We start from the raw sequence: 26504 nt of genomic DNA on the forward strand, positions 1-26504 counted from the left end.
CAAACGGTTCATATTTGTGAGTTGAGATGCCATAAATATGCGACTATTGCAAATAATTACAGACACACACATTATGATTGTTCTCATTGAATTTTATTCCTCAACTCTCTCTTTGCGCCACCCTTTAATTTCACTCACTCAGACTTTACCAAGTTCAGCTGCACAAAAAGTCGCGCATTTTTTGCCATACGCACCAGCATCACAATTAAATTGTGCGCATTGCGAGAGTGGCTTTTGCTCTGCAATGGATTCTCTTCACCAATTGTGAAAAAGGCTGGGGAGCAAAAAAGGAAGTCACGATGGGGGAAAAAGGAAAAGGAGGATAAACATCACGTCAAATAAATTGTTGTGCACCACAGTACTCCAGAGGAAACTCCAAAGAATGAAGAGGAGATAAAAAGGTACATGAGTTCAATGTAAATCACAATACATTGCATGATGGGGAGAAGGGCAACAAAAAAATGATAGAACGTTAATGCGAAACACCGAGGATTGCAATTGAAAATTCTCCCAAGAATGAAAAATTCAAAATGGTGGAGTTTTCTAGAATAGATGTGGGATTTTTTTGCACCGCAAAAGTGTCTCAGCATCCTTGATGGAGCCAAGAGAGCCACGCCAGCTGGGAAACATTTATTTTACAATGCTCAAGGGATTTTTTTCACGGACATTTCCTTTCGCAAGTTTTCAGAGCTGAATTTTCAAGGGAGAGTTGAAACGAAATGTCAAATGTACACCACGCAGTTTATGAATTGTTAACCAGATTATTTGAAAAATCATCAAAATAGAATAAAGTTTTTTATTAACTTTTAATTACACTGAAAGAATTTTAACTTTTCAAGTACCAAATTCGACATTTTAGTATTTTGTACTTGGATAAGCACCAAAATTCTTCTTCTTCCTTTTTTTGATTTTTAAGATATTATCGATATCGATATTCAATATCGATATAGAATCTTCTTCTTTTTTTCTTTTCTCATGAAAATTGAGGAAAATCATCTCAACCCCTGAAGAAGCAAAAAATGAAGTTCCTAATCCCCAGGAAGAGCCGAATTTCAGGAAAACACCACACATTTTGTATTATTGTTTAACAAATATAACCTAAAACTAAGAAAAAAAAAGATGAAGTTTCAGTTGAATAATCGGTTTTTGAAAAAAAAGCGATATTGTGTGAAAATACAGGGTGGCCAGGAAATTAGGGCATGATTTTAACCGCGAATAACTTTTGATTGGATTAAGATATCTGAAAACTTCTGCCACCAAAAGATGCGTAAACTCAAAAAGTTTTATTTGCTTTTTATTTCAAGTCGATATCTTAAAAATTGTAGCCGCTAGAGCAAAAAATGTAAAAGTTACCATTTGTATGGAAAACGATGAAATATTCTGGATTTCATGTCTGTTGATTTTCTCAAAATCCTTTAAACAGATCCAAAGATCATTAAACAATTGAATTTTGACTAAATTTGAACTAAAAAAGCCTTTCCTGACTTTATGCGACTAAATATTCAAACATTTTAAGAATATTTTTGAGTTAAAGCAGATATTGCCATCATGGGCAATTCAGCGTTAATTTGACATGAAAAGCAGTATATTTTTCATCGACAAAACGCTTCTTTTCACGTTTTTTGCTCTAGCGGCTCCAATTTTTAAGATATCGACTTCAAATAAAAAGCAAATAAAACTTTTTGAGTTTACGCATCTTTTGGCGGCAGAAGTTTTCAGATATCTCAATCCAATCAAAAGTTATTCGCGGTTAAAATCATGCCCTAATTTCCTGGCCACCCTGTATAACCAGCAGCGCCTCTATATAGATATTTGAGAAATAAAGTGGTGCTTTTTCAACTTAATTAGTACTTAGAAAAGTAGTAAAACCGACAGTCGAAGCACAAACTGTTTTTTCAGTGTACAATATAAACTTAATTTAGAAAATTAAAGCACAAAATATTTCAATCAAATCTGACTTACAAAAATGATTTAAAAAACCTCACACCTGTCTGAAACATTAAAAGTTCGAAAGAGAACCGCAAAGAGCGCTAAAATCAAAAATAAATTTATCAATTACTTATCTACTTGATTTTTTTTTATCAATTCAAGCATGAATAAAATGATCCATGAAATCGATGAAAACCCTAAATTTTTAAAAATATTTCAGCTTAAAACAAAATTCGAAAATTTCGATCTTAATTTCTATTTTGATTTCAAACTCCAACGTAAGATTGAAGTAAAATATACGTACATCAAGCAATGTTAATGCTCTCACCTTGACTCTATGAATCATTCCATTTCTTATAAAATTTTAATGAATCCTTCGCATAATGCGAATGGAATGATATTTCCGAATAGTATTTTTGAAAGTTCATTGTGACAGAGAAATTCATTGGATTGTTTTTTTTATCTAAACAAAAAGAAAAAAAAATAAATTCAGGTGACATGCTTTCTCTAAAGTTTATGATTTTGGAGATTGATAAAAGGAACTACAGTTGTGGACCTGATTAAAAGTCAGTGCGTATGATTTTAGAATATTAATTATTTCCAATGAATCGAAGACGCAAGATCACCAAGCTTGATTCCGCGCGGTATTGGAGGAATTTTATGTGAATTTCCACGAAATGAGTAGCAATTTCATGCTAAAAAGACTCTCGCAATTCGAGGAAATTCCTTGTTATACCCCTTAAATGGGATGCTGGGGGTGAGCTTGCGGCATGGTTACAGCAAAAGCATAAAAGCAATAACTCACACGCCAAGAAAGAGAGATGAAATATGCATGAGTGACATCACCAATTAATTGATGTTTGACCTCTACGGCGGGATTTTGCACACAAAATTTCTTAATGATTTTACATCACGATCGACAGCCAATATCATTGGGAGGTGATGCTGGTGTGATGGAGAAAAACAAAAAAAAAGAACTGAATTTATTTAAGAAAAAAAAATGAAAATCAAGAGAATATCACGTCTGGGGTTGTGGCTTTCCTACTTGGATACCTCGTGCAACCTTGACCTTTCTCTCTCCACTAAAGTGAGTGAATTAATAGCACTTCGGTCTACACCAGATTTTCATGGATAGAGCACGCGGTGATAGAGAGTGTGACCGCGCAGAGAATGGAGACACAGAATGGGAAATAAAAGTAGAAAAATGATATTTCACATTTTAGTTTTTGTTCTTCTCATTCGGTGCTTATCACCGTCTTTTTTTTCGTAATTTATATAAGAAGCCAAAGAGCACCCGACAACAAGGAGGAACAACACTATATATACATGATTTACATACATAGTTAACGTTCAAGGGGAGGAAATTGTTCAGAAGACTTTTAAAGAATGTTCTTAATATCAAAGACAAATTTGAATTTTAATGGGTATTTTTAAATAAAAATTTAATGCTTAGTTTGGAACTAAGAGGAAGATAAGCGGAAGCTACTTAAATATTATATATGTAGGTATATTAACATTGACCCTTAAATGCGGTTAAAATCAATATTCCGTGTACTTATTGAAAGAAATTGAATTAATTTAACAGACATTCAGACATTGAACATGAGCTTTAGTACAAGACTTTAGTCAAATATTTTATGCAAATATTCAAATATTGACAAAAACCAGTCTGGCTATAAAAAATATAGATAGCTTTAGATTTTAAATGATTTATGCAAAATTACTTTTTAATCCTTTTTAGATTTTTTTTACCATTTTTGAGATTTTGAAAGCTTCGGTAAATCATTAATCTTTTTTGGTTAAAAAAAAATTTTTTAAAATTTCATTCGCGTATGCAGTTGGTTAAAAATTTATCCTTAAAGACTTTAATTAATTCAAAAATATTAGAAAAAAAGAAAAATCATAACTTTCACGGAACTCCAATGCTTTTAAACATGCTTTATCTTCAAAATAAAAAAAAAGTTTAACTTTTTTCTTTACAAATAAAAATTTTGATTTATTTGCGATTAAACAAAAATAATTTGCCACTGATCGACCTTACAATTTATACATTTTTAATTCCCTGACCGTGACAAATATCATTTAATCGAGCTTCCTAGCTTCTCCTGCCATGCAACACCCACATTTTTTATTAAATTGCATTCTCTTTCATTGATCTCTTGTATAGTTTTTTTTTTCTTCTTAACTTCTTCGTGAAATGAGGAAAATCATGTTTAGTTATATTTTAAGAATATAACCTCCAGGGGTCAAAATATAAATCATACTCTTTGGTGTATTTTAATGAAAAATTACTCCTGTTGAAAATCAATTGATTTTCGAAGATAAAACAGTAGCTGGCAAGAGTAGCAGGAGGCACCCCCCAATGTGTGTGGAGATCATTGAACGAAAAATGATCACAATTTCTTTGGTATGACAAGGAAATGATTTGCATTGAGATTGGTGTACTCAATCATGGGCTTAATGATGCTAAAAATTCAAGGATCATGATGGTGTGGTATCAATCAAGAATGAAGAATTAATCCTTTGCAGTGAGTATGGGTTTTAAGTGTGTGCTGATGAATATTCCACCAGAAGGGAATCACCGCGCGGACTTGAAGAGAAGATCAACAAAATTGTCTTTATTACTTCCTCTCCGTATTAAATCATTTTCTGTGGTCGATCGAGTGAGAGAGGATAATTTATGGCATTAAAAGCACCCTCTGTGGTTCGTTTGGGTGGAAAAGTGGCAATTTTCCACCACACTCACCGACATTAAACTTGTAATTTATTTGTCCAGTGCCACTGGGTGCTGCTGCAGCACTAACCCAAGGAAAATGGCGTGATTGATGTTGGGATGGTGCACCACCGCGTGCATAGTACAATTCTCTTCAATGAATAAAATGTCAGGAGAAGGTAGCAATGAAGCCCTCGATGGTAATTTACAAGTGAGCCAAGCACACTGGCGTCTATTTGTGATTGAATGAAATGAAGCAACCAACAATCAAAATGTGCCAATTGAGGAGCTTCTATACCGTGCAGATAGATTACATTGAGGAGCGAGAAGAAATGTGACTCTGCCACTTCCGTTCCATTGATTGATGGATACTTTAAGTGGGAGGTGGAGATTTATTAGCTCAACAATATTTAATGTAAACAAGCAAATTATTTGCAATCCCCTTATGTGCCATTGATCTTTTCTTTTGTGTAAATTACACATAGCATCTTGCAGTCACGCCCAAATGGTTTTTTGGGTGACAGAAAAAAGCTTAACCCTTTCACGTCCTTTGGGTCATACGTTGACCTAATGGAATTGTGTTAATTGTTCTACTCTAATTATTTTTATTTGTTAGAAATAAATTTAATTAAAGTAGAAAATGCTAAAGATGTTTTGTCTCAGAATTGTTCTCTAGAGAATATCAATAGGATAAATATTGTAATGCAAAGATCGAATATTTCAATGTTTCAATAATTCCTGCGGACGCAAAAGGTTAAGTGAATGATTTTTTTTAATTCAAAAGATTTCTTAAATATTAAATTAACAATAGTTTTTTATTCTTACTTTACATTAAGGATCAGCTGTACGATTTTGGGCCTATGTTGAATAATTATGCTTTAAATTTTGACGCTAATATTCAACCAAAAGCTTTAAATATATTTGCGATTTTTAATTTTTATTACGTTAGATACTAATCTTCTGTAAATCTCATTAATTTATTGAAATGATTCTTGATTTTCAAAACGAATATTAAAAAAATACAAAATTGTTGAAATGATATTTCAGGTCTGAAGAATTTGGAAAATAATTTCCGAAACGTCAAAATCTAGAATAAGGAGAGAAAGAATATAAACTCTGTCATATTCTGTATTTAATTCCTACTTAAACCGCATTTATCCAAAATTAACCCACTCAAAAATTAATTTAAAGATTTGTTGATTTTATTTTATATATTTTCTTATGCTGTTAAAATTAATTCCTGCTTCATTCATTCCAAAACAGACGTAGAAACCAATATTGCGTTTATTTTTGTGGTTAAAAAAAATCTTGAGAGCTTCATTTATTTAGAATAAATGTACCTAAGGCAAAATTCTCTAACTATTATTTACAAAAGCAATTTTCGATACAGCACTTCATCTATGATTTCTTAAATTACCAAATTACCGTGATTTTTGTCTGCTTAGTCATTTTGTGTATTTACTGAAAATGTGTTATTTCCGCAAAGTAATATTTCTTTCTGCATCGTTTCCTCGTAATTAAATGTTTTGATATTTGTTTAAGAAAACAAATCTTAAAGACAATTTTTTTATAATCAATTTTGGTTTATAAAAAATTATTCTAAAATTCTTAAGTTATTCCTGTAGAAAAAAAATGACATTTCTTGAAGACTTGACAGGAGCTGTCAAAAAAGAACTGTCATCTCATTAACCTATATTTCTTCGCAATTTGGGCAATGAAAAGTCTCAATCATCGAGTAATACATGAGAATCTCCTCACCTTCGTCCGGATTTCATGGATTTGATGCCCAATATGGGGTCGCCCCCACCCAAAATACCACAAAAATATCTGTTTCACTTTTTAGTGCTGTATAACCTCAATCGATTTTTGTCTTTGAATTCATCAATGTTATGTCATTGCTTGTTAATATTCTTCCATCATTTTTTAATCTGAAAGAAGTTCATCGGAGATTTTTTTTTCTACCTCTCTGCTTGTTTACTTGATTGAAAATTTAAATCTGTGTGCCGCGAGAGATGGAGAAAAAAATTGTCACTTGTCGCTACGATTAGGAGTTTGTGACATTAAATGTCAGAATATATTTAAATATATTTCCCTCAGGTGATCTCTTTCCCTTTGCATCTACCTCGTAGGTGTGCGAGTGAGATGGGATGGCAGGTGCGAATAGGACGGTGCGAGGAGGAAGAAGAAGAAAATCGTGACCTCGCCTCTTAATAACATTAAATCGTGTGACATTTCATGCGTGGGATTAATTTAAGAGCGCGCGCACTTTTTTCTCCATGTGTTGCTTTTTAACCGTTTTACTTATTACCTAGCCATCAATATTGCTGGCTATAAAAAAAACTAAGATACGGACAGTTGATGTGCACAAAAAATACTATGAGCACCATTAGCAAAAAAATGTTTTTATACTATCTCCACATTGAATCTCTCTTGAATCTCCCTCTGATGCGAATGTCACGAGATATTTTGTCTTTCCCGCGCCTTTTGGCGTATATACAGGCGGCATATGGGAGGAAATTGGTTGAAAAGTGATGGAATTTCAGTGTCTCAAAAGTGTTTCACATTCGTGGTATAAAAATCAAATTAATTCCAATTGGTAAAGGTTGAAAAAAAAATGTTAAAGATTAAGGTAAAAAAAATAAACGAGTGCTCTTTTTGTCAAACTTTCCTCGTAGTGAATGTGACAAAGAGAGCACCAAAACGCTCTATTTTTTGACGAAAACTGTTTAGCAAGAGCAATAATAGAAAATATAACAAGTTTAGGCCTTCTTTTACATATCTTTCTTGAATTTAAAATATTCCAGGCAATTTTTCGCGAATCTGAAAAAAATCTAAAACTTTTTATTTTTATTAATCGAAAATTTTTAAGTTTGGATTTATTGCCAAAATTTGAGCCCAAATGAACCCACAAAAATTATGTTCAGTTCAATCAGATCGCGGACCTGAAAGGGTTAACCAAGAATATTCATAAAAATATAATGCGTGAAAAATTAATCCAGATAAATATGACATAAGCCAATATTAAAAAAAGAAACAATTTTATAATCTGATGTTAAAAATATTAAGAATATTAAAAATCTTTGAAAATAGTCGACAAATCTGAGAAAAAATCCAAAAAAATTCTAGTTTAAGAATTTTTATAGGCAGTAGCAATTTATTTTTATCATAAGTCTGAGACTTTTTTTTTTCAAAGTTTCTTCAAGGAACTTAATCATTTAAATTGTTTATGAAATTGTTCATCATTTCAAAAATAAATAAATAAATAAATAAACTTAATTTTCACGACCTTTTTGAACAGACTGTAGCCTTTGGGGTACTTTTGTGACAAAAGGAATATCAAATGTTGGTCGATATGTTCAGATAATGATTCTTTTATTTTAATTATCGTCGGAAAAATATCAAACTTCATTAATTTAACATTCTTTTAATCTCCTCTCCTCCTGTGAGCCTCTAACGTGTGATCGAGAAAACAGTCTTTTTTTTCTCCCTCCAAATGAAGCTGAAAAAAAATCATTTTATTTATTACAAACTCACGGAGAGATAATACGAAATTGGTATATAAGTGGCTCATTGGAAATTAATACATACGATAGCAATATATTTTTTTCTTCGAAACCTCAACGTGTGAGACAGAGAGGAGATAAATAAAAATCAGAAGCGACCACTACATGACCTTCACATTTGGAAGAAATATTTTTGTGTGTTAAGCGCCGAAATTCAAAAATTCAAATTAGTCACTTGGACATTTTTTTCCTTTGCTCATATTCTTCTCAAAAAAAAAAATGCCTAATTAGATGTTTGTCGCGTGTGTGAGTTTTGTTACATTTTGCTCTTCTTGACGCGATCGCAACAATTAGTTTGTGCGAAAAGTGTGCGGTATTTTATGTATTTTTCACACGTGGTGTACAAGATTATGTATAACTCGTAATCTGCATCACCTTGTAAGGTATCTATTGATTTTCATGTGGAAATTTTAATTCAGAGTGGTATCGTCGCAAAAGTCTTCCGAAAGACACCCATTTCCGTCCTCAATGCCAAAGTAATGAGTCCCCTAAATGATTTTTCATGCTAATTGTTGTTTGAAAACTTGATTACGACGACGGTCTGGGCAGTCGTGAAAATATTATACCATACACTTCTCTTACATTGTATGCCTCGCACCACCAGACTGTTGTCATCGAAAAATGAGAGCTCTCAGTGTTGGGATAAAGAAGTCAAATATCGATTGCCAACACGATCAAGGTCGCTTTTATGCTTTTAAAATATATATACCTACATATAATAACCACGGAAATATTGGAAATTCATGAGACCCAGAGATAGGTGTTGTGGAACAAAAAAAAATCTCCCCGGGGCGTGTAAGTTTCCATTTCAACATGATAATTGGGTGGGGGGATAAAAGCCACTAATGTCAATTGAGCAATATTCCAATATGGGGAGACTCCTGTCGCCAATGGGCCCCCGTCGGAGATTGCCTAGAGATTTTCAAAATCACGATCAATGTCATGTGATTGTTCTCATCATGAGATGCACTCCATGGTTTGATAGACTGTCTGCGGCGCGGTGACTTCTGTGGGTTTGGAAAAACTTGTTCTCTAGAGAATGGCCTAAAATCACCTAAATCACCTACTAAACAACAAAATAAGCGCCAGGAGATTGCTCTATATTTTTTTTGCTATAAAAAATTCTAGAAAAAAGCCAAAGCTTTATATAAATTATTGGAGCACACTGTAAAAAGAAATTTCGCGAAAATTACAAATTTGTAGGTAGAGTTTATTTTAGAGTTTTGTAAATTTAGATTTGTCAATAAATATTCTTAGGCTAGTTATAGGTAATAAGAGAAAATTCTAAAATAGATTTTAGAAAAAAATGTAAATTCTAAATAGAATTTAGAATTTTCTTCTCTGCTCTAGTCAGTTATAGTTAAATTTTATGTTTATGTAATATTAATTTATAATTTAATTTTAATTATTAATTAAAAAATAAATAATGTGTCATATACAAAGTCATTGTAGACCTGAAGAAGAAATAAAAATAGGTCTTCAAAATTCATAATTTTTTAAAAAATTAGAGATGACAGATTTTTTTAAAGTCTTTAATTAAAGTCATTTAAAAACAAAATATCTATTTTTTAGGAACATAAATTAAATATTAAATAAATTTTATCAAAAAATATGTCACACCATATGATCAAAGCAGCTAATTCTTCGCGTTCCAGCGATGTTTTACATTAATGGCATAGAAAAAATTAATCAATCTGTCCAGTTTATAAAAATATTTTCTCCTTATGTTTCTGTTTTTATTTAGTTTTCAATAATGTGAATAAGACTCCCTTAAGTTTTTTCTTAATTAAAAAAGCACAAATCTAATCGCCCAAAATGACTTCCCTCCAGTGATTGTAGACTGATTTAAAAAACTCTCTTCATCCCCTAATTTTTTCTCTTTGAATTTCCTTCGGCTTCACTGAAAGAAACTCTTTAATTCGTGACCTAATAAATTCTTCATATAAAATGCAGGAAGATCTCTTTTACAATCCAACTGCCATATGTGCTTCCTTCGCCAGTGTCCGTTGCATGTCCCTAAAAGTGCCACCGCGGTGCATGCCGCAGAGTTTTCCCAGATGTGTGGACTGGGGCTTTAAACAAAATTAAAAAAAAAACAGAACAGCGAACAAAAAGGTCCGTGGAGGACCCATATGGGGTGTGAGTGAGATGGGCAATGTGTAAGAGATTGTGTGATTTGATCATTGAAGTATAATCTTCAGTGGAGCGAATGCCTTACCGAAAGAGGTAGAAAAGAGATTTTTTTTCTTCATCTTCTTTTTCTTATTTAATATCAGCACGGCAGCAGGTAGAAGACCAGGATCCGTCCATTCGTCGCATTTTTAATGATGTTTAATGTACACACAGTGAGACACACACAATGTGTGTAGTAGAGCTCTGTAAAGCAACTCTCGGGGCTCTCTCACTCTGTGAACACGTCTTTGGTCACTCCGGCTGCATGGAGGCACCAAAGTGGTTTTCAGTTTACGTCGGCTACTCAGAGGGCATACAGCTCGGCGCTCCTTGTCTGTGTCTTTGCCTTTGATTTTTTATTTATTATCAAAAAAAAAGAAGAAAAGCCGTGCGTTCTTGGTGCGACAATAACAAATCCGTCGTGCCTCATTGAGATCTCACAGAGAGAGAGAGCACCCGATTGCGTAGACATTCTGAGGGTGAAATTATTATATTGGCGCATTTTGTGGCGCACATCTGAGGTCAGAGGTGAAGTGCTGCCGCGAGTGTTCCTCGTGTACTCCCACGTTGAAGTCTCTTGTTTCCTATCTTTGCTCATTTTTTTTTGGAAGGAATACCGAACAAGTGTATTGGTGGTTCTTGTAGTTCCACGTGAAATTGTGCGTGTACAACAGTGCGATTTGTTGCTCAATGTAGCTCAAAGAAGTGGAGGATTGCAAGTCATACACGGTAGTTTAGTTGAGATAAGCGGTCTGCGGAGGATTGTGGGTGGCGGTGTTAAAATTGAATAGAGCATTGGGATTTGTGGCTTAGCAAACTGGATACCGGAAGTGTATATACATTGGCCTACTCGGATTGGCTAACTGATGAAAATAGGTAAAAAAAAATAGAATTTACCATTCTTGGAATTTTGCTTCATGTGCTTCCTTATGTTGCGGACATATGTTTTCTTAAGATTGAAAATCAATATGGTGCTTATCGTTATCAATGAATTCAAATTAAAGCCGGTAAAGTGTCTCATGATCAGTTTTTTTTTTTCAAAGAGATTTTCAATAAAACGAAAACGTCTGTCTGCGGTGTAACCTTCCGCACAAAAAAAAGTCCACATTTGGGGAAAGAAGAAAGAGATTTCATACGAACACAGAAAAAAAACATCCTAGAAAAGTAATGTGAAATTTTGGCCAAGAATTCATCTCGACATCTTTAGCAAAATATTTGTATAGACGGTGAAAAAGATGGAGAAAAAATGTTAACAGGGGAGAATTGTCTAATTGGCAGACAAATAAGAACGGTCATATACGAAAAATCTCGTGAATAGGAGAAAATCACAAGACTGTGAGGCCGGGAGAATAGAATGTCAAATAAAGTGGAAAAAAATGATGCGAGATTTGTGTGAAATAATCAAATAAAATCCCCTCTTTTTTGCTTATTTTAACGATACCCTGAAAATTTCTTCAACAAACATCTCCAATCACCTCCAAATTGCCACATCTCAGACCTTTTTCCCGCGTACGCGCACGTATTTATGCTGCTCCAAAGAAAAAGGAGTCTTTTACACAAAAATCCTGCACGTTTGAAGGACCAAAAGTATACGCGTGATGTTTCTTAAACAATTTTTTTACCCCATATCGCTTAATTACCGACTTCCGGGGCAACACTAACTCCGGGTAAATTGCCCCGCACACCAATTGCCAACATAATTGACTAATTGGCTCAACTTTGTCGAGAGAGATTGACTTGTAGTGTGAAATTCTTGCACAGCAGTGTGTTGAATTTGAATAATATCAACGACATGACGATACGTGGGAAAAATGTTGTAGCTAACAATTAGAATTTTTGGATTGAAAATTAATTTGAAAGATAAAGGATTTTTCTTAGGCATTCTCATCTTAACTGTTCTAAGTGAATTTGTTCTACATATTTATTTGAGGAGATTTGAACAAAAAAAATTTTTTTTTATGTTCTTTTCTTGGATTTATTGCTTTTTTTGCAAAAAAATTACAAGAAAGGAACTTTTTTTTAAATACCTACATTTACTTTAAAAAAAAAATATTTTAATTTTTTTTTATTCTGAAAATAGAGCTTTCTGATTTTGATTTTAAACTAATAATGCAATTATTTAGTAAAAAATAGAAATGAATTTCTTAGAATAAATCAGATATAATTCTATTTCAAATATGGTTCAGAATTAACATAAAAAGAATCCCAGCTAAAATGGAAAAACAAAATAAAAGAATAAATTTTAACTATTTGTCAGAATTGGAAAATTACTAAAATCTCAATAATCTCCAATATAATCTGCATCGACATTTTACGCTGTGTTCTGTACCCCACATTTCTTTTGCAAAAGAAGTATAAATGTTCTTGCAAAGAGTGATAGAAATAAATTGCGTAAAATATTCTCGTGATTGTCATTTTTACATTCATAACGTGCTCTCCAAGGAGCAATTCGTGAGACCGTGCGAGGTGAAGAATGCACATAGAGAATTTTCTCAACTCAGAAAAGAGGGTTGAAGGAACCCCTTGGATGGCGTTTTTTGTACCTCTCACTTCCATTCAGCTGGGACTTTGGGCTCTTTTGTGTCCGTATTAAATTGGACAAGGAATAGGCGAGATGTCCAACATGGAGAAAATAAAAAAAGAAAATGACATTGAATGAATTTTCCATCTCTTCCGCACTCACTACTTTGCATACGTAAGAAAATTGAATGCCACAGAACCCCTTCAGGATGGTCTTGCACATGGTATATGAGTCCACAGAAGGGTTAGACCCTCTAATGTCCTGTGAAATTCATTCTCTGTCTTTTTTCTTTTCTATCATTCTCTCAGTTTTTCTTTGGCCCTTTTTTGGGTCTAGCAATAAGGGGTTCTTGTATCATCGAAAATATTGCAATTCACAGTCTCCTTAATTATGCATTCTCACATAAAGTGCTTCAATGGGCATGAAGAGAAAAAAAAAACAACAGACAAGACCTTGGTCTCTATCGCCAAGTCTAGCCATATATCCCGAAAAAATATCTCCACATCCCAGGCTTCATCGCCCAAACTCTATGGGCTAAAATGAATTGAAAACCTGTGAAGGAAGAAAAGAAAAAAAAAGATTTTGCTTCCTATGCTTGATCTTTTCTCGGTGCAAACCGAAACTACTCATTAAAGCTCTTGCGAAGCCCCTCGCACTACCGTCTGTTCTTGGTTTCGCGTAATAACAGTAATTACACCTCTAAGTACAACAATGTTTCCCCCTGTGGAGTCCTCTTGCGCACATTTGCACTCCCTCCCCTCGCGCCCCATGCAAATTCCCAAAGAGGTGGCGATTTGCTCGATTCGAGCGGTATGAAAATGAACACAGAATGGTCACAAATTATGTGGTATCACTTGCTGCGCCCTCCGCATGGGATACACACCCCGCCGAAAAAATGAGCATGATTTTTTTGTTTTCGATGAGAAACCCCTTGCGGGTTTGTCTTCTTCTTCACGATGTCCTCCTTTATGTGGTTCTTTTTCTCAGCTTAATTGTTGATTTTCTCATAGATCTTGAGGTTTATCGTGGGGGTCCCTCTCTTTGGGATATGATTGACATTTTGGATATGATTTCTGAAAGATGATTGAGCTCAAAATTAATTAGGGGTGCTTGCGGTGGATGACCTACATTGAAGTCGACTATGTTATACATAAATTATATGTTATATAGTTATTTATTCATTTAATTGGGATTATATTCGTGATTTTTATCTTTTTTTTATAATTAAAATTAAATGGTCCATTGAGTTTAGGTGTTATTTTGATTATCTTTAAGGGAGACTGGGGTTGTGTTAATCACGCAAGGATTTTGGAAAATCTTTGTCGTTTCAATTTAAAAAGAAAACTTATTAAAATATAATATGTTTTATCCAAAAAGAAATGACCAAAAGACCTACATCCTGGTCTGGTTTAATCCAAACTCTCTAAAGAATTTATCTCATCATGTCTCAGATTTATTTTCAAAAAAAAAACATTTCCAATCATCAGAACATTAAAAGAATAAAATGTGTAAGAAATACAATCTTCGATGAAATATTGTAAAATCTTTGATGATAAAATCTCTTATCTCAGAAGAAATATTTATATCTAACCTTTTGGAGAGAATAAAATTTTATATAAATTCTCTGTCATCCATGTCGAAAATGCCAGAAATTTCAATAAAAATCTCCCATATAGCTTCCCCGAAGATGAGCCACACACGCCATTTATTTCCCGTCACACAAATCTCTTCTTCACCTGTTGCAGAGGAGTGATCTTACCCGTGACCTTGGTGTTGTTTTGTCTCCAATTTCGAGATCACTTTTATATGGCATTAAATGGTGAAGAAAATACCCGATGATACATCACATTGAAATGCTAATTTTCTATTTTTATTTCACATCAAATTTCTTCTTTGCGCCTGATTATTTGGGTATTAGAGATGATGAGATTTCCTCGAAATTTATTACATCACACAAGAGAGAGAGACGACGAAGAAGATACTTGAGATAATGAATTAAAAGTGCTAATTGGGTGCAATTTGAATGAAATTTATGATTTTTTTTGCCCCATGGAAACAACAAAATGTAGGATTTAATTAATTCCACCACTTCTTGTGGTAATTTCCTTCATCTCTCGGACAGAAAATATGTAGTGCTCATATGCAAAGTATTGTGCTTTTTTGCACCTCTATTTGGTTTATAAAGTTGATAGTGTGATCGAGAATAAGTAAACCTATTTGTCTCCTTCTCAGCTTGCCTAATGTATTAATTTCCCATTGCGATTATCAAGTCAATAATCATTACAATATCACCGCAAGTGAGAGACAGAGATCATGGGAGGAAAAATAGAGAAATAATAAATTTTTAATAAATATAGCCTGCATAAGCAAGGTGGCTCAGGCACATGTTTTGTTGACAAATCACAAGAACAAAATAAAGTAAAGAATTCTCGACAATAATTCAAAACAAAAACGATAATTCATTTAGAATTATTTATCTTAAAATAAAAATATATAAATAGAGATAGAATATAATGCAAAGGCATTAATTAAAAACTTTCCTTGCATTTATGCCTACAACTAAATGGCTACTTTTATTGATCTGTCTTCTAATCTTAATTAATTACTAATTAATGTTTAATGAAAAACACGCCTTCACACGCACCTAATTTGTCTACAATTAGCTCACACCCCCTTACTTTCTTACCAATGCGATAATTTATGTACCAATTTAATTCTGTTACGACTGCAAAGTTTCCACAGTGCTGTATTTAACGAAATTAATTTTCTAAGCGGAATTTTAAGCTCAAATATTTCTCCTACAAAATCATAAGGATGTCGTGTTGTGGTTGAACAAAGTTGTTTTGTATGGGTAACCTCTTATTCAATGAAACAGTTTTGAGAAGATCAAAATAGGAATACTAAATCGGTGCAAAATTAGCAAGTTTGTCTAAAAATGTAAGAAATGACGTCATAATTGTGTTTTTTTTTGTTTGTTTTGTAAAGGCAAAACGTAAATAATACTAAAAGCAACACTGAATACAAAAGAGATAAACAAAACTTTTAAGATATTTTCTTCAAAACAATTCCTTGTCTGGGACATCTTGGTTTCAGCAGTAAAGGCTTAGAGAATGGATAGTGATAAAAAATATACCTTAATATATTGCAAGTTGCAATTTTCATTTAGCACTCATAGCTGTGTTGCGTAGTGTGGAAATGAATAAGTAATTAATGCAATTAGATTGCAATTAACATAGATATTCAAATGTGTGGCAGTTTCTGTTGCGAATTTATCTCAATTCCCTCCTGATTTTCTTCCAAAGTGATTTATTATCCGTTTCAATCTTTCTGGGAGGGGTGCACGGGGGAAGTTTATTGAGAGTATATAGCTGAAAAAAGTGTTCAAATGCTTATAAATAGCCAGCGCCATGCTAACAAATTGTCTCTTATAGGAATTTCTCATTGAAAAATGTATCATTAATTTTGCATTTGAAAATTCTCGTGCAACTTTTTATCTTGCTGCAACTACAAATTGTACGTATAAGTATAGAATAGTTCGAAGAGATTTCTTATCGACGCCAGTTGAGACAAGACAGGTATATATGGCGTGTCTATGGGTGATGGGATGTATAAATTTTGATCAGCTTATAGGAAATTAAATTAATGATTTAATACCTCATTTGGGTAATTATGTTTTAAGAAACTAATAAGTAGGAAGCTAGTCGGGCATTGAAAGAGGCTTTAACTGATATTTATTGGAAGCAAAAACTCCGCTCGAGCAACTTTGAGTCTTCATCAGGGCAACAAAAATAGGATTTTGAAATTTTTTTCTTTAAACAATCAATTCAATCAACCTTAGCGGCCTTTTCTTGTACATATCTTCGAATACAATATTCGTTAAAATGTACATTGTAGTGTAGAGTGCCCTTACAGCACCCCTCCCCTATACATAAAATACTCAGCAACAAATTGCTCTTGATTACAAAGTTTGCGATTGTTTGGGGTGGTTTCCACCTTCTTTCTCGCAGCAACATATGCATTTACCCCGCATGAAATTGGATGAAAATTCGAAAGCCAGAGGCACGAGAGAGGATCAATTTCATTTTGGGAAAATATCGTGCTATTACCTTTAGTGTGTTTTTTCGTATCTTTTTGTTTTTTTTTCTTCCTTTTATACCTCCTCGGTATCAAATTGGTGGCTTCTCGGTGTGGTGTGCCCGTGGAGAAAATTACACAATATATAGTTGATGAGAAATAAAAGAACCCAAAAGGAAAAAAAAAAGAAGTTGACCACTTTTCCCAAAGTCATTGCAGTGCCACTGCGCGAAGGCTACGGTGAGGTTTCTTTATTGACGGTGTCGTTTGGCAATTAAGTGGTGGTTTGGGATGGTATAGGGAGATAAAATTACAATGCAAATTTCTTTTCGTTCAAATTTTAAAGGGAATTTTTATGTGCGGATGGCTGCTTTTGGGCGACAATTTTCTCTGTTGCACATCCCCTCGAGTCATCAAAAAGAAATTTCTCCCATCAACCCTTTGTCTCTCGTATACACGCATACCTACGTTAAATTTGTGTGATGCTGTTGGCACTTTTTGGTGAGCTTTTCATCATGCTATTGGGGATAAATCAACACCCAGTGAGATGTAAATTGCTTTTCATCTCTCTCCTATAATTCCCATGTCACACGCAAAATTGTCTCTCGAGAATTGGTGAGAGAATCTTTTTTTTCACCATGGAAACTTTGCCACTTAATTTCATTTCAATCACAATGTTCGTCGCCACAATCTTTTTTTGTCGTAGTAGTCAACACTCTTGAAATTTGATAGTTTTTTCCATTTATTCCTATATATAATAAGGTGGGAGAGCACCAGAAAGAAAAATATTTGAGTGAGAGAGATGGGAAAAACCCCTCGGGCTGTGTGAGGAAAATTTAGTCGAGCAAATAATATCAAATTTCCATTTTAGGTTTCATTCTTATAACTCTTTTTTTTCTCTACTTCTCATCCCATCTAATATCCTTGTCGAATATCTCTATTACACAAGTAGAGATGCAACAATTGAGTGACTTTTACGGCTTTCCGGAGATGTCCAAATTCACATTCATCAAGCCACACCGAATCTCTCTTTAATTTTCATCGACATCCGTGGCCAATGCATGTGGCTGATTTGACGGAAAACATTGATTTTCCTCACTCATTTAGAGCCGCATCATCTCGTGATTTGCTGGGTATGGTAATTATGCTAATTTAATGGCACTCCCAGGGCACCTCTGTGCTCACTTTCATTTGATGAGCCACCAGAATAATTTGTGGAATTTTTTTTCTCTCAGAATCTCCACTGCGAGGATTTTTTTTTTGGAGAAAAAATTTTCATACAAATTGATTCGATATGTGCTTCCATCCAATAAATTCAGCGATAGGTTGTCAATTATCTTGATCACTGCTTGATGCTGGGATACCGATGAATAAAACTGAAATTCAAATTGACTGTAAAACCGTGATAAGGGCCAGTTTATGAACTTACGAGGTAAATTGTCGCTTCGCTCCAATTTACCTCGCCCCGCTTCGCGGGGATTTGTTGCGCTTCGCGCAAATTTTAGATGGAGAAAATAATTGAGATGAAAAAGGTCCAATAGAAAAATTATTCGTTAGTAAAAATCGCCTGGTATCAGTAGTCTCTGTACCAAATTTCATCACGATCGGACCAACGGTGTAGAAATGCATAGCTGTACAGGAACGAAATCCTTTCTTTATTATATAGAAGATAGAAGAGAAGATGGGCCATGCAAAATCTCCAACAGATATTTCAAAGAGAAAAAGTGAATTTCACAAAACATTTAAGGCGCCAAATTCAAAAAGTAGTCAAAAAAGCATGAATTTTATATGAGGGCTATGTGAAGGGGGGCTTTGGGGGGAAAATGAATGCCGTTGGTAAAAACCGCCTGGTATCAGTAGTCTCTGTACCAAATTTCATCACGATCGGACCAACGGTGTAGAAATGCATAGCTGTACAGGAACGAAATCCTTTCTTTATTATATAGAAGATAGAAGAGAAGATGGGCCATGCAAAATCTCCAACAGATATTTCAAAGAGAAAAAGTGAATTTCACACAACATTTATGGCGCCGAATTCAAAAAGTAGTCAAAAAAGCGTGATTTTTATATGAGGGCTATGTGAAGGGGGGCTTTGGGGGGAAAATGAATGCCGTTGGTAAAAACCGCCTGGTATCAGTAGTCTCTGTACCAAATTTCATCACGATCGGACCAACGGTGTAGAAATGCATAGCTGTACAGGAACGAAATCCTTTCTTTATTATATAGATAGAAGAGAAGATGGGCCATGCAAAACCTCCAACAGATATTTCAAAGAGAAAAAGTGAATTTCACACAACATTTATGGCGCCGAATTCAAAAAGTAGTCAAAAAAGCGTGATTTTTATATGGGGGCTATGTGAAGGGGGGCTCTGGGGGGAAAATGAATGCCGTTGGTAAAAACCGCCTGGTATCAGTAGTCTCTGTACCAAATTTCATCACGATCGGACCAACGGTGTAGAAATGCATAGCTGTACAGGAACGAAATCCTTTCTTTATTATATAGAAGAAGATATAGATAGAAGAGAAGATGGGCCATGCAAAACCTCCAACAGATATTTCAAAGAGAAAAAGTGAATTTCACACAACATTTATGGCGCCGAATTCAAAAAGTAGTCAAAAAAGCGTGATTTTTATATGGGGGCTATGTGAAGGGGGGCTCTGGGGGGAAAATGAATGCCGTTGGTAAAAACCGCCTGGTATCAGTAGTCTCTGTACCAAATTTCATCACGATCGGACCAACGGTGTAGAAATGCATAGCTGTACAGGAACGAAATCCTTTCTTTATTATATAGAAGATAGAAGAGAAGATGGGCCATGCAAAACCTCCAACAGATATTTCAAAGAGAAAAAGTGAATTTCACACAACATTTATGGCGCCGAATTCAAAAAGTAGTCAAAAAAGCATGAATTTTATATGAGGGCTATGTGAAGGGGGGCTTTGGGGGGAAAATGAATGCCGTTGGTAAAAACCGCCTGGTATCAGTAGTCTCTGTACCAAATTTCATCACGATCGGACCAACGGTGTAGAAATGCATAGCTGTACAGGAACGAAATCCTTTCTTTATTATATAGATAAATTATTCGTTAAAATAAGCCTCTGGAAATTTAAAGCAGGCGTTGTGTTCTGGAAGCGAGGAAAGAGATAAAGATTATTATTTCAACCATTGAGTATGTTGGATATTAGTTGAAAAATAAGAATAGTTTATGGTTTACGTACGAGATGGCGTATGAGATAAGCTTTTGTATATTTTCTTCAGTTTGTCGTTAACGTTTGTTTAATCAAAGATCTTTTTGGCAATTTTATTGAAAGGATTAATCAATGTTTCAGTATTTTGTTCTAATTCTTTAATATATCTTTCTATAACTTTATTTAGCAATACAATTCAACTGACAGTACTTAAATGCTCAAAATTTTTCCAATAGATTGCACAAAAAAATCCTTTTAATGTCATTTTTACTCAATTTCGCAATAAACTCTCAAATAAAATGGTTAAAAAGCATAAAATATTCATGTCATGCTATTGATTTGAATTTTAAATAAATTTTATTCAATTTGGAAATGTCCCTTCTATATTCTGGGAGTCAATTTATTTCCCTCATGGGAACTATGAAGGTCAAATGACGGTAACTTTTCCCATACTATACCTTTACTAATATAAAGCAAATAAAATTCATATAGCTAAAACAAATATATAAAATATAAACATTTCAAAAGATCGATCTACAACGAGACCTTTGACCGATTTGTAAAATATTTGCAAAATATTTTCCAACTCTTCCAATGCACTGTGAGCACGTGAATAGCTTTTGATGTCTTCATTCACATCTTGTGGCACGATCAGTGTTGGTGTGAGGTTTGATTTGAGTTTCATTAAGTGGCGGTTAGGTACATCATGCTGTTTTGTGTTTATTGAAATTCACTTAACTCGCACACTCCACCAAATGGGAATTTATATCGTGATGGCGTTTGGACACTTTTCATGGCAGATTTTCCTCCTGCAATTTGCATTAAAATGTGACCCCGTGTGCCATGTACAACGCTATACATGCAAATTGATGGGGTTGAGTTTAGGAGGATGCGCGCAATACTAAAAGGCCGGCAAGAGTGGATTAATTTGCCTAATGGACGATGCAATTTGTATTATATATATACAATATGAAATTCGTAGAGTTTTGCATTTCTTTCGGCATCGATGCATTTTCTCCTTGTTGTTTTTTTCCAATCACTTTTGAGTCTTTTGGCCTTTTTGTTCCTTTCATGCTGAGGCGCATTCGTGCACGCAAAAAAAGACAAGAAAGGCTCCCAAAGTTGGATGATGATGGTGAAAATTGGCGATAAACTTTCATTTTGTCTGTTTTCTTCTTCCAACATCTCCTTTGAGGAATTGGAAATTATGGTCATCACGTGCATTTCATATATATTGTTGCCTCGGCGCGGTTATTTTTTTCTCAATCAGCAAAAGTGCACGACGCACAGCACAAATAAAATGTGGAAATAAAATAAATGATAAATTAATAACACTTGGATGGAGCAAAAGTCGTTTTACATTTTAATTTATATAAAATCGTTTCGATTTTAATGCGAGCAACAAGTACGTATAAATATTGATACTTGTTAGTAAATTCCCATCGCTTATAATTTAATATGAAACAAATTTAAACGTAATACAACGGTGTTTGCTATTCCAGCGACGTTTCGCTTTATATTATTTTTTTCGATTGTTTGAAGTAAAGCATTCTTTAAACAGAGAATCACACATTTCGAGAAAAAAAAATACATAAATCTTCAAGAATTCAAATAATTCTTTAGGATTAGAATAATAAATCATACAAATTTTTTCAATTTCTCCCATCAAAACTTTTGCACTGACTCTGTGTGTCAATTGGTAAATGGCTTTTATGGATGGGATTTTTATGTACAATTTGCAATACCTGGCAATATTGAAAGTTTTGCAAGAAGTTCAACTTGTAGGCTCCCTATGTGTTGTACCCTTCCTCGCGCTCTTGGACGCATTTCTTTCACTCTTCTTGTGAGGGACCTGTGCAATCGATTTAGCGCTGCAGTACCGTAATATAACATTTTCTTCAGCGGGGAGATTTTCTGATTTCTCTTTAAAATACAACTTGGCAGCCAACCTAATGAATTATTGACGTGCCCGAGTTTCTTTTCGGTTTGAGGATCCCCACGGGGCAGTGCGTGCGCCAAGTGCGCGTCTTCACGAAGAGGGCGACCCTCTGTCTCTTTTCCCGTGACTTTTGAGCCAAAATATCGACAGCACACATCACTTGTCGGATTATATACATGGCAAACAGTATCATTTTCCATTCCGTGTACGCTTCTCACGAGAGGGACAAAATTTATATTTTTGTCCACAAATTTATTCATTCACGCACAAAAGGCCACAGAGTGTGGGGCAAAAATGTCCGGGGAGATGGGCTGAGAAAAAAGTGGGTCCAAGCACCATGGCGCAGATATTAAATTTCCATCTTATTAGAAAAAAAAGCTTACATTATATAAATAAAGGTAGTATAGATGTATAAGAAATGTGACGTCAATTAGTATGATTTTTTCTCTCCCCGCGCGTTATGAATTTCCATATGCGATCCATTTATTGTCTCTCGTGACATTTTCGAAACGATTCTCATGAATATCTCTTCTTCTTCTGTACACAATTCCCCAAATGGCAATGAAGCATTTTTATTAAAGAATTTTCTCTCCATATCGCTGAAAAGGATTTTAATGCGTTCGCGATTGAATAAGTGACGCTATTTCTCTTCTTTTTTTTCTCTTCTTCTTTCTCCTTTTCAGACGACGAGCACCTTCCAATCCACAATCGCCTATGTCCGATCCCAACGGCACTGAAGTTATTAATCAGGTGGCCACCACACAATCAGGATTTTTACCACCGAGGTAGTTTTTCATTTGGCGAAATAATAAAGCCATCATATCCCTCCAAAAATGTCCCTCGCGAAAGTTTGATAATTAACTCTTTTTTTATCAAAAAAGGGAGCATTTTCAAAAAAAAAATCTTCGCAAATCTGCGTCATTCTACGCTACAAAAAAGAAGAAAATTATGCACCACATTCAGTGATTATGCTGATCTTTCTAATTCATATTACATTCATCATTGCATTGTTATTCAAAACATCATTAGATATTTAAATTGCCAATGTTCGGAGCACCATAAATTCACAAGAGAGGAATCCAAAAATATCCAAAAAATTTGGTTCAAATCACACCTCACCTACAAATGAGGCACGTGTTTGAGAGTTAAAGAGAAAAACATTATGGATTCTGATACATTTCTTAAATTAGAAACAAAACAAACGATACAGGAAATTGCAATACAGTGTTGGTCGTAAAAAATGAGCCAATTATGCAATTTATTACAGTGATGTCCCACAGTCAGACTATTTTTTTCTTGATTTACCTACATGTTTTTTAAACAATTTTTTTCCTTGTGTAACCATTAATTGTATTGTTTCAAGGTTCTTAGGGTTCCTCCTATATTTGTAGGGAATCTTCCACAATTTACCTTTTCGTTAGGTACCAAAAACCAAACTTATAGTTCAAAAGTTAGCTGTCTCACTTAACGAACAATATTCAATAATAACAAAAAATTAATTTCTATAACAAAAATTTTATTTATTATTTTTTTTAATAATATAGGCGTTCTTTGTCGTAATTGTTTTAATGAAATTTTAATAAAAAAAAAAAACGGAGGAAAAATTTCAGGTCATCACTGTATTAAAATAAAAGAGATATCCCATAAATTTATCTTCTGTGTATGTGATTTATTTCATTGTTGTCATTAAAAATCTCAAAAATAATTACAGGGAAAAAGCATCCCTAATTATTCAAAAAATGCTCCCTTAAATTCTTGCTTGTTCATTTTCTTTACTTCCCACCTATAATTTTCTAACAAGCAATATTGTCTCTCTTTTCTTTCTTGTGGGATGGATGGGGTTAAAAACAAAATAAAACAAAATTATAATCAATGCTGGTAGATACTTCGAACACCCCCTAACTGCCGCCACATCTGCTATGCTCAATATCGCGGGAAGTGGAAATAGTGCGCCAGATGAGGATGGCGCTTCAAGTGGTTCAAGCAGTGGCAATGCCATTGCAGCAACAGTCAATCTCAATGCACTGGGGACACCGCATCAGGTGCATCAAGTGCACAATTTCAACGGTAGCACCTCCTTCGTTTATGAATACTATAAAATGTCAGCCGACAAGGATGGTTTGCAGTGGAGGTAAGAGAATAAATTCAACTCCCAACTACCCTCCTTTTTATGTGTTGGAAACAGATTTTTTTCCTTAAAATATGTTTGGATGATTTCCTTGTTAATCTCTACCTCATATGTGTCGGCACATGAACTATTTTTGGTAATCATTTCGCACGGGGTTTTTGTGTTTATGTTGCAATAAATTAGACGGGGTCGGTATATACCTATTGTGCTGTCAATGGTACACAATATTTTAATTATGAAACATTTTGTGTGTGTGTCGCTCAATTGAAAATGAAAAGATATGTCAAAACTGGCGGAGAAGGTGAAAGAAAAACGACTCTTGAGAGATTGTTACGCTTTTGCCTTGGTATATATAACTGATATATGTTATTGGGATTAGTGTCTCAAGAGGTTGAATGGGGCGAACAATGCAGTTTTTGTTGTATGAATAAGACCTGCATTTTGCGATGTTTTCTCCATTCTTTTGCCCTAGTGTGTGAATTTATCACCCCCTTGTAAGCAACAATAGAATACAACTCCTGACTCCTTTTTGGTTGTTTTTACTGTTGTTCTCTTCTCTAACAAAAGGTACTTCCGTATCCTGAATATCTCTATATGGTGTGTTGTATTGTCTTTTTTTTATTTTAAACAAGATACATTGAACACAAATGCAAGATTATTATTTTGATTTTATCGATCTTACAGTGGTGGTCGCTTTCTTTAGGTTTAAATAATTCCTTTAAAAAAACATTAATTACAATATAAAATTAATTGGAATATTATCAACTTCGATTATAAAATAAACTTTAAGAGCTCTATAAAAACATCCTGAACAAAATGTGTTTTTAAACATTTTTAAGAAAAGAACAATGTTCGAGTTCAAATTTATTCTCAAGCTTAAAAGGATTAGACAATGGTTAAAATTACTTTCAAACACATTGTAAAATTCCTTAGAAAGTAAACTACATTCAAACATATTTTTTGAGTTCAATTAAACAACAATATTGTCTGGGATATCTTGCTTCAAAAAGGAGCTGGAGGATGTCAATGACTTTAATGCATCCTATAGCATTTATTATGAAGAACTTTCCCAAGAAATTCATACATAATCTCCATAGTGTAGTCAAATGAATGTGAAATGGCGTAGAAAAAGCTTAATCCTCTGATTTGAAATGATCTCGCGCAGTGTGTGTTGTAACTGAGAAGAGGCATAAGCAATTGTGCGAAGGAGAAAAAAAAGTAAACTATAAATCTTATGGAAAAGTCTTCCCTTTCTCAGGCTTAGAAAAATATAACATATATACCTACCTTTCCAAAGAGCAAAGAAGGGGGTAATGTCTCGGGGTGAAAAGATAAATAAATTAAATTTTAGTGTCAGTAGAGATTTAATTTAAGATTTGTTATTTTTTATTAGGCAAAAGTCTTTTATTTCACCTCCCAAGCACTATTAAGTGGAAGGTATACAATATTTTTTTCCTTCATGACAAATTCCCCCGAAAAGAAATCTCATTATGAGTATTTTTCTCAAAGCCGAGCTCTATGTGTGATCTCTTATCTCGGATGTGGATCTTTTCTTCATTCCTCCCCAAGTGTAATATTCCTTTTTCAAAATGTAATTTCAATGCTGCTGTGGCATGGGGGACGATGCGTACAGATTGAAAGTGTTTGAAAATTGAGAACCAGAGAGAGAAGAATACAATTTTTCAAAAAACTATCTGATGCATAATTGCCTGAAGAATTATCGTAATATCCCGGTGAGACATAATTTTCACTGAATTATTTGATGGGTTTTGCATTGAATCGTCTTCTTGGTGGCATGGGTGATCTATGAAAATGTTTCCAATGGTGCAGGTGATAACATCTCAGAGTCCACTGATTGCCACTATGCGTCCCATGGAAAATTTGTCCAAAGGAATTCCATCAGTATTCTTTATTTTCTATACTTACATTATGCTTATACCCATTATGTGGAGGTATTCCCGCAACCTCCAGGATTATCAATTCACGCACAGAAATTCCTTCTTCAACAAAACTCTCTCACTCTCTAGTTGGGGTATATTCACGGCAATCTCACATTGAATCCCAAAGTCAGAAATCACGGAGAAAATTTAATTTCAATTCGAAACGATTGTCATAATTTGAGAATTTATTGCAGGAGGCCGAATGGTGGTAAAGTCTGCGGCTTTGAATTATGAACTGCTAGTGGATGGCATTTGTATTATGAAAATGTTATAAACTTAACGGTTGTAATGCGAAGAATCTTTTATTGTTGACTGCACCAAACTCTCGCTCCCTCTCC

General features: G+C 34.2%; 1 protein-coding gene across 16 annotated transcripts in view; it reads left to right on the forward strand.

Moving 5' to 3' along the window:
* The window catches only part of LOC129793087 (protein grainyhead), a 102083-nt gene that overhangs the window by 42763 nt on the left and 32816 nt on the right, over nucleotides 1–26504 (forward strand). For 8 of the 16 annotated variants that reach the window (XM_055832676.1, XM_055832670.1, XM_055832677.1 and 5 more), the window contains 2 exons: nucleotides 22782–22883; nucleotides 23981–24229. The exons of 6 other annotated variants lie outside the window; for them this stretch is intronic. In XM_055832676.1, coding sequence (XP_055688651.1) covers nucleotides 22782–22883; nucleotides 23981–24229 — 351 coding nt within the window. The remainder of the gene's footprint in view (nucleotides 1–22781; nucleotides 22884–23980; nucleotides 24230–26504) is intronic. 2 more of the 16 variants (XM_055832671.1, XM_055832672.1) reach the window with 1 other exon arrangement.

This window comes from Lutzomyia longipalpis, chromosome 3 (genome assembly GCF_024334085.1).
Source record: "Lutzomyia longipalpis isolate SR_M1_2022 chromosome 3, ASM2433408v1".
In the NCBI taxonomy this organism is placed as follows: domain Eukaryota; kingdom Metazoa; phylum Arthropoda; class Insecta; order Diptera; family Psychodidae; genus Lutzomyia; species Lutzomyia longipalpis.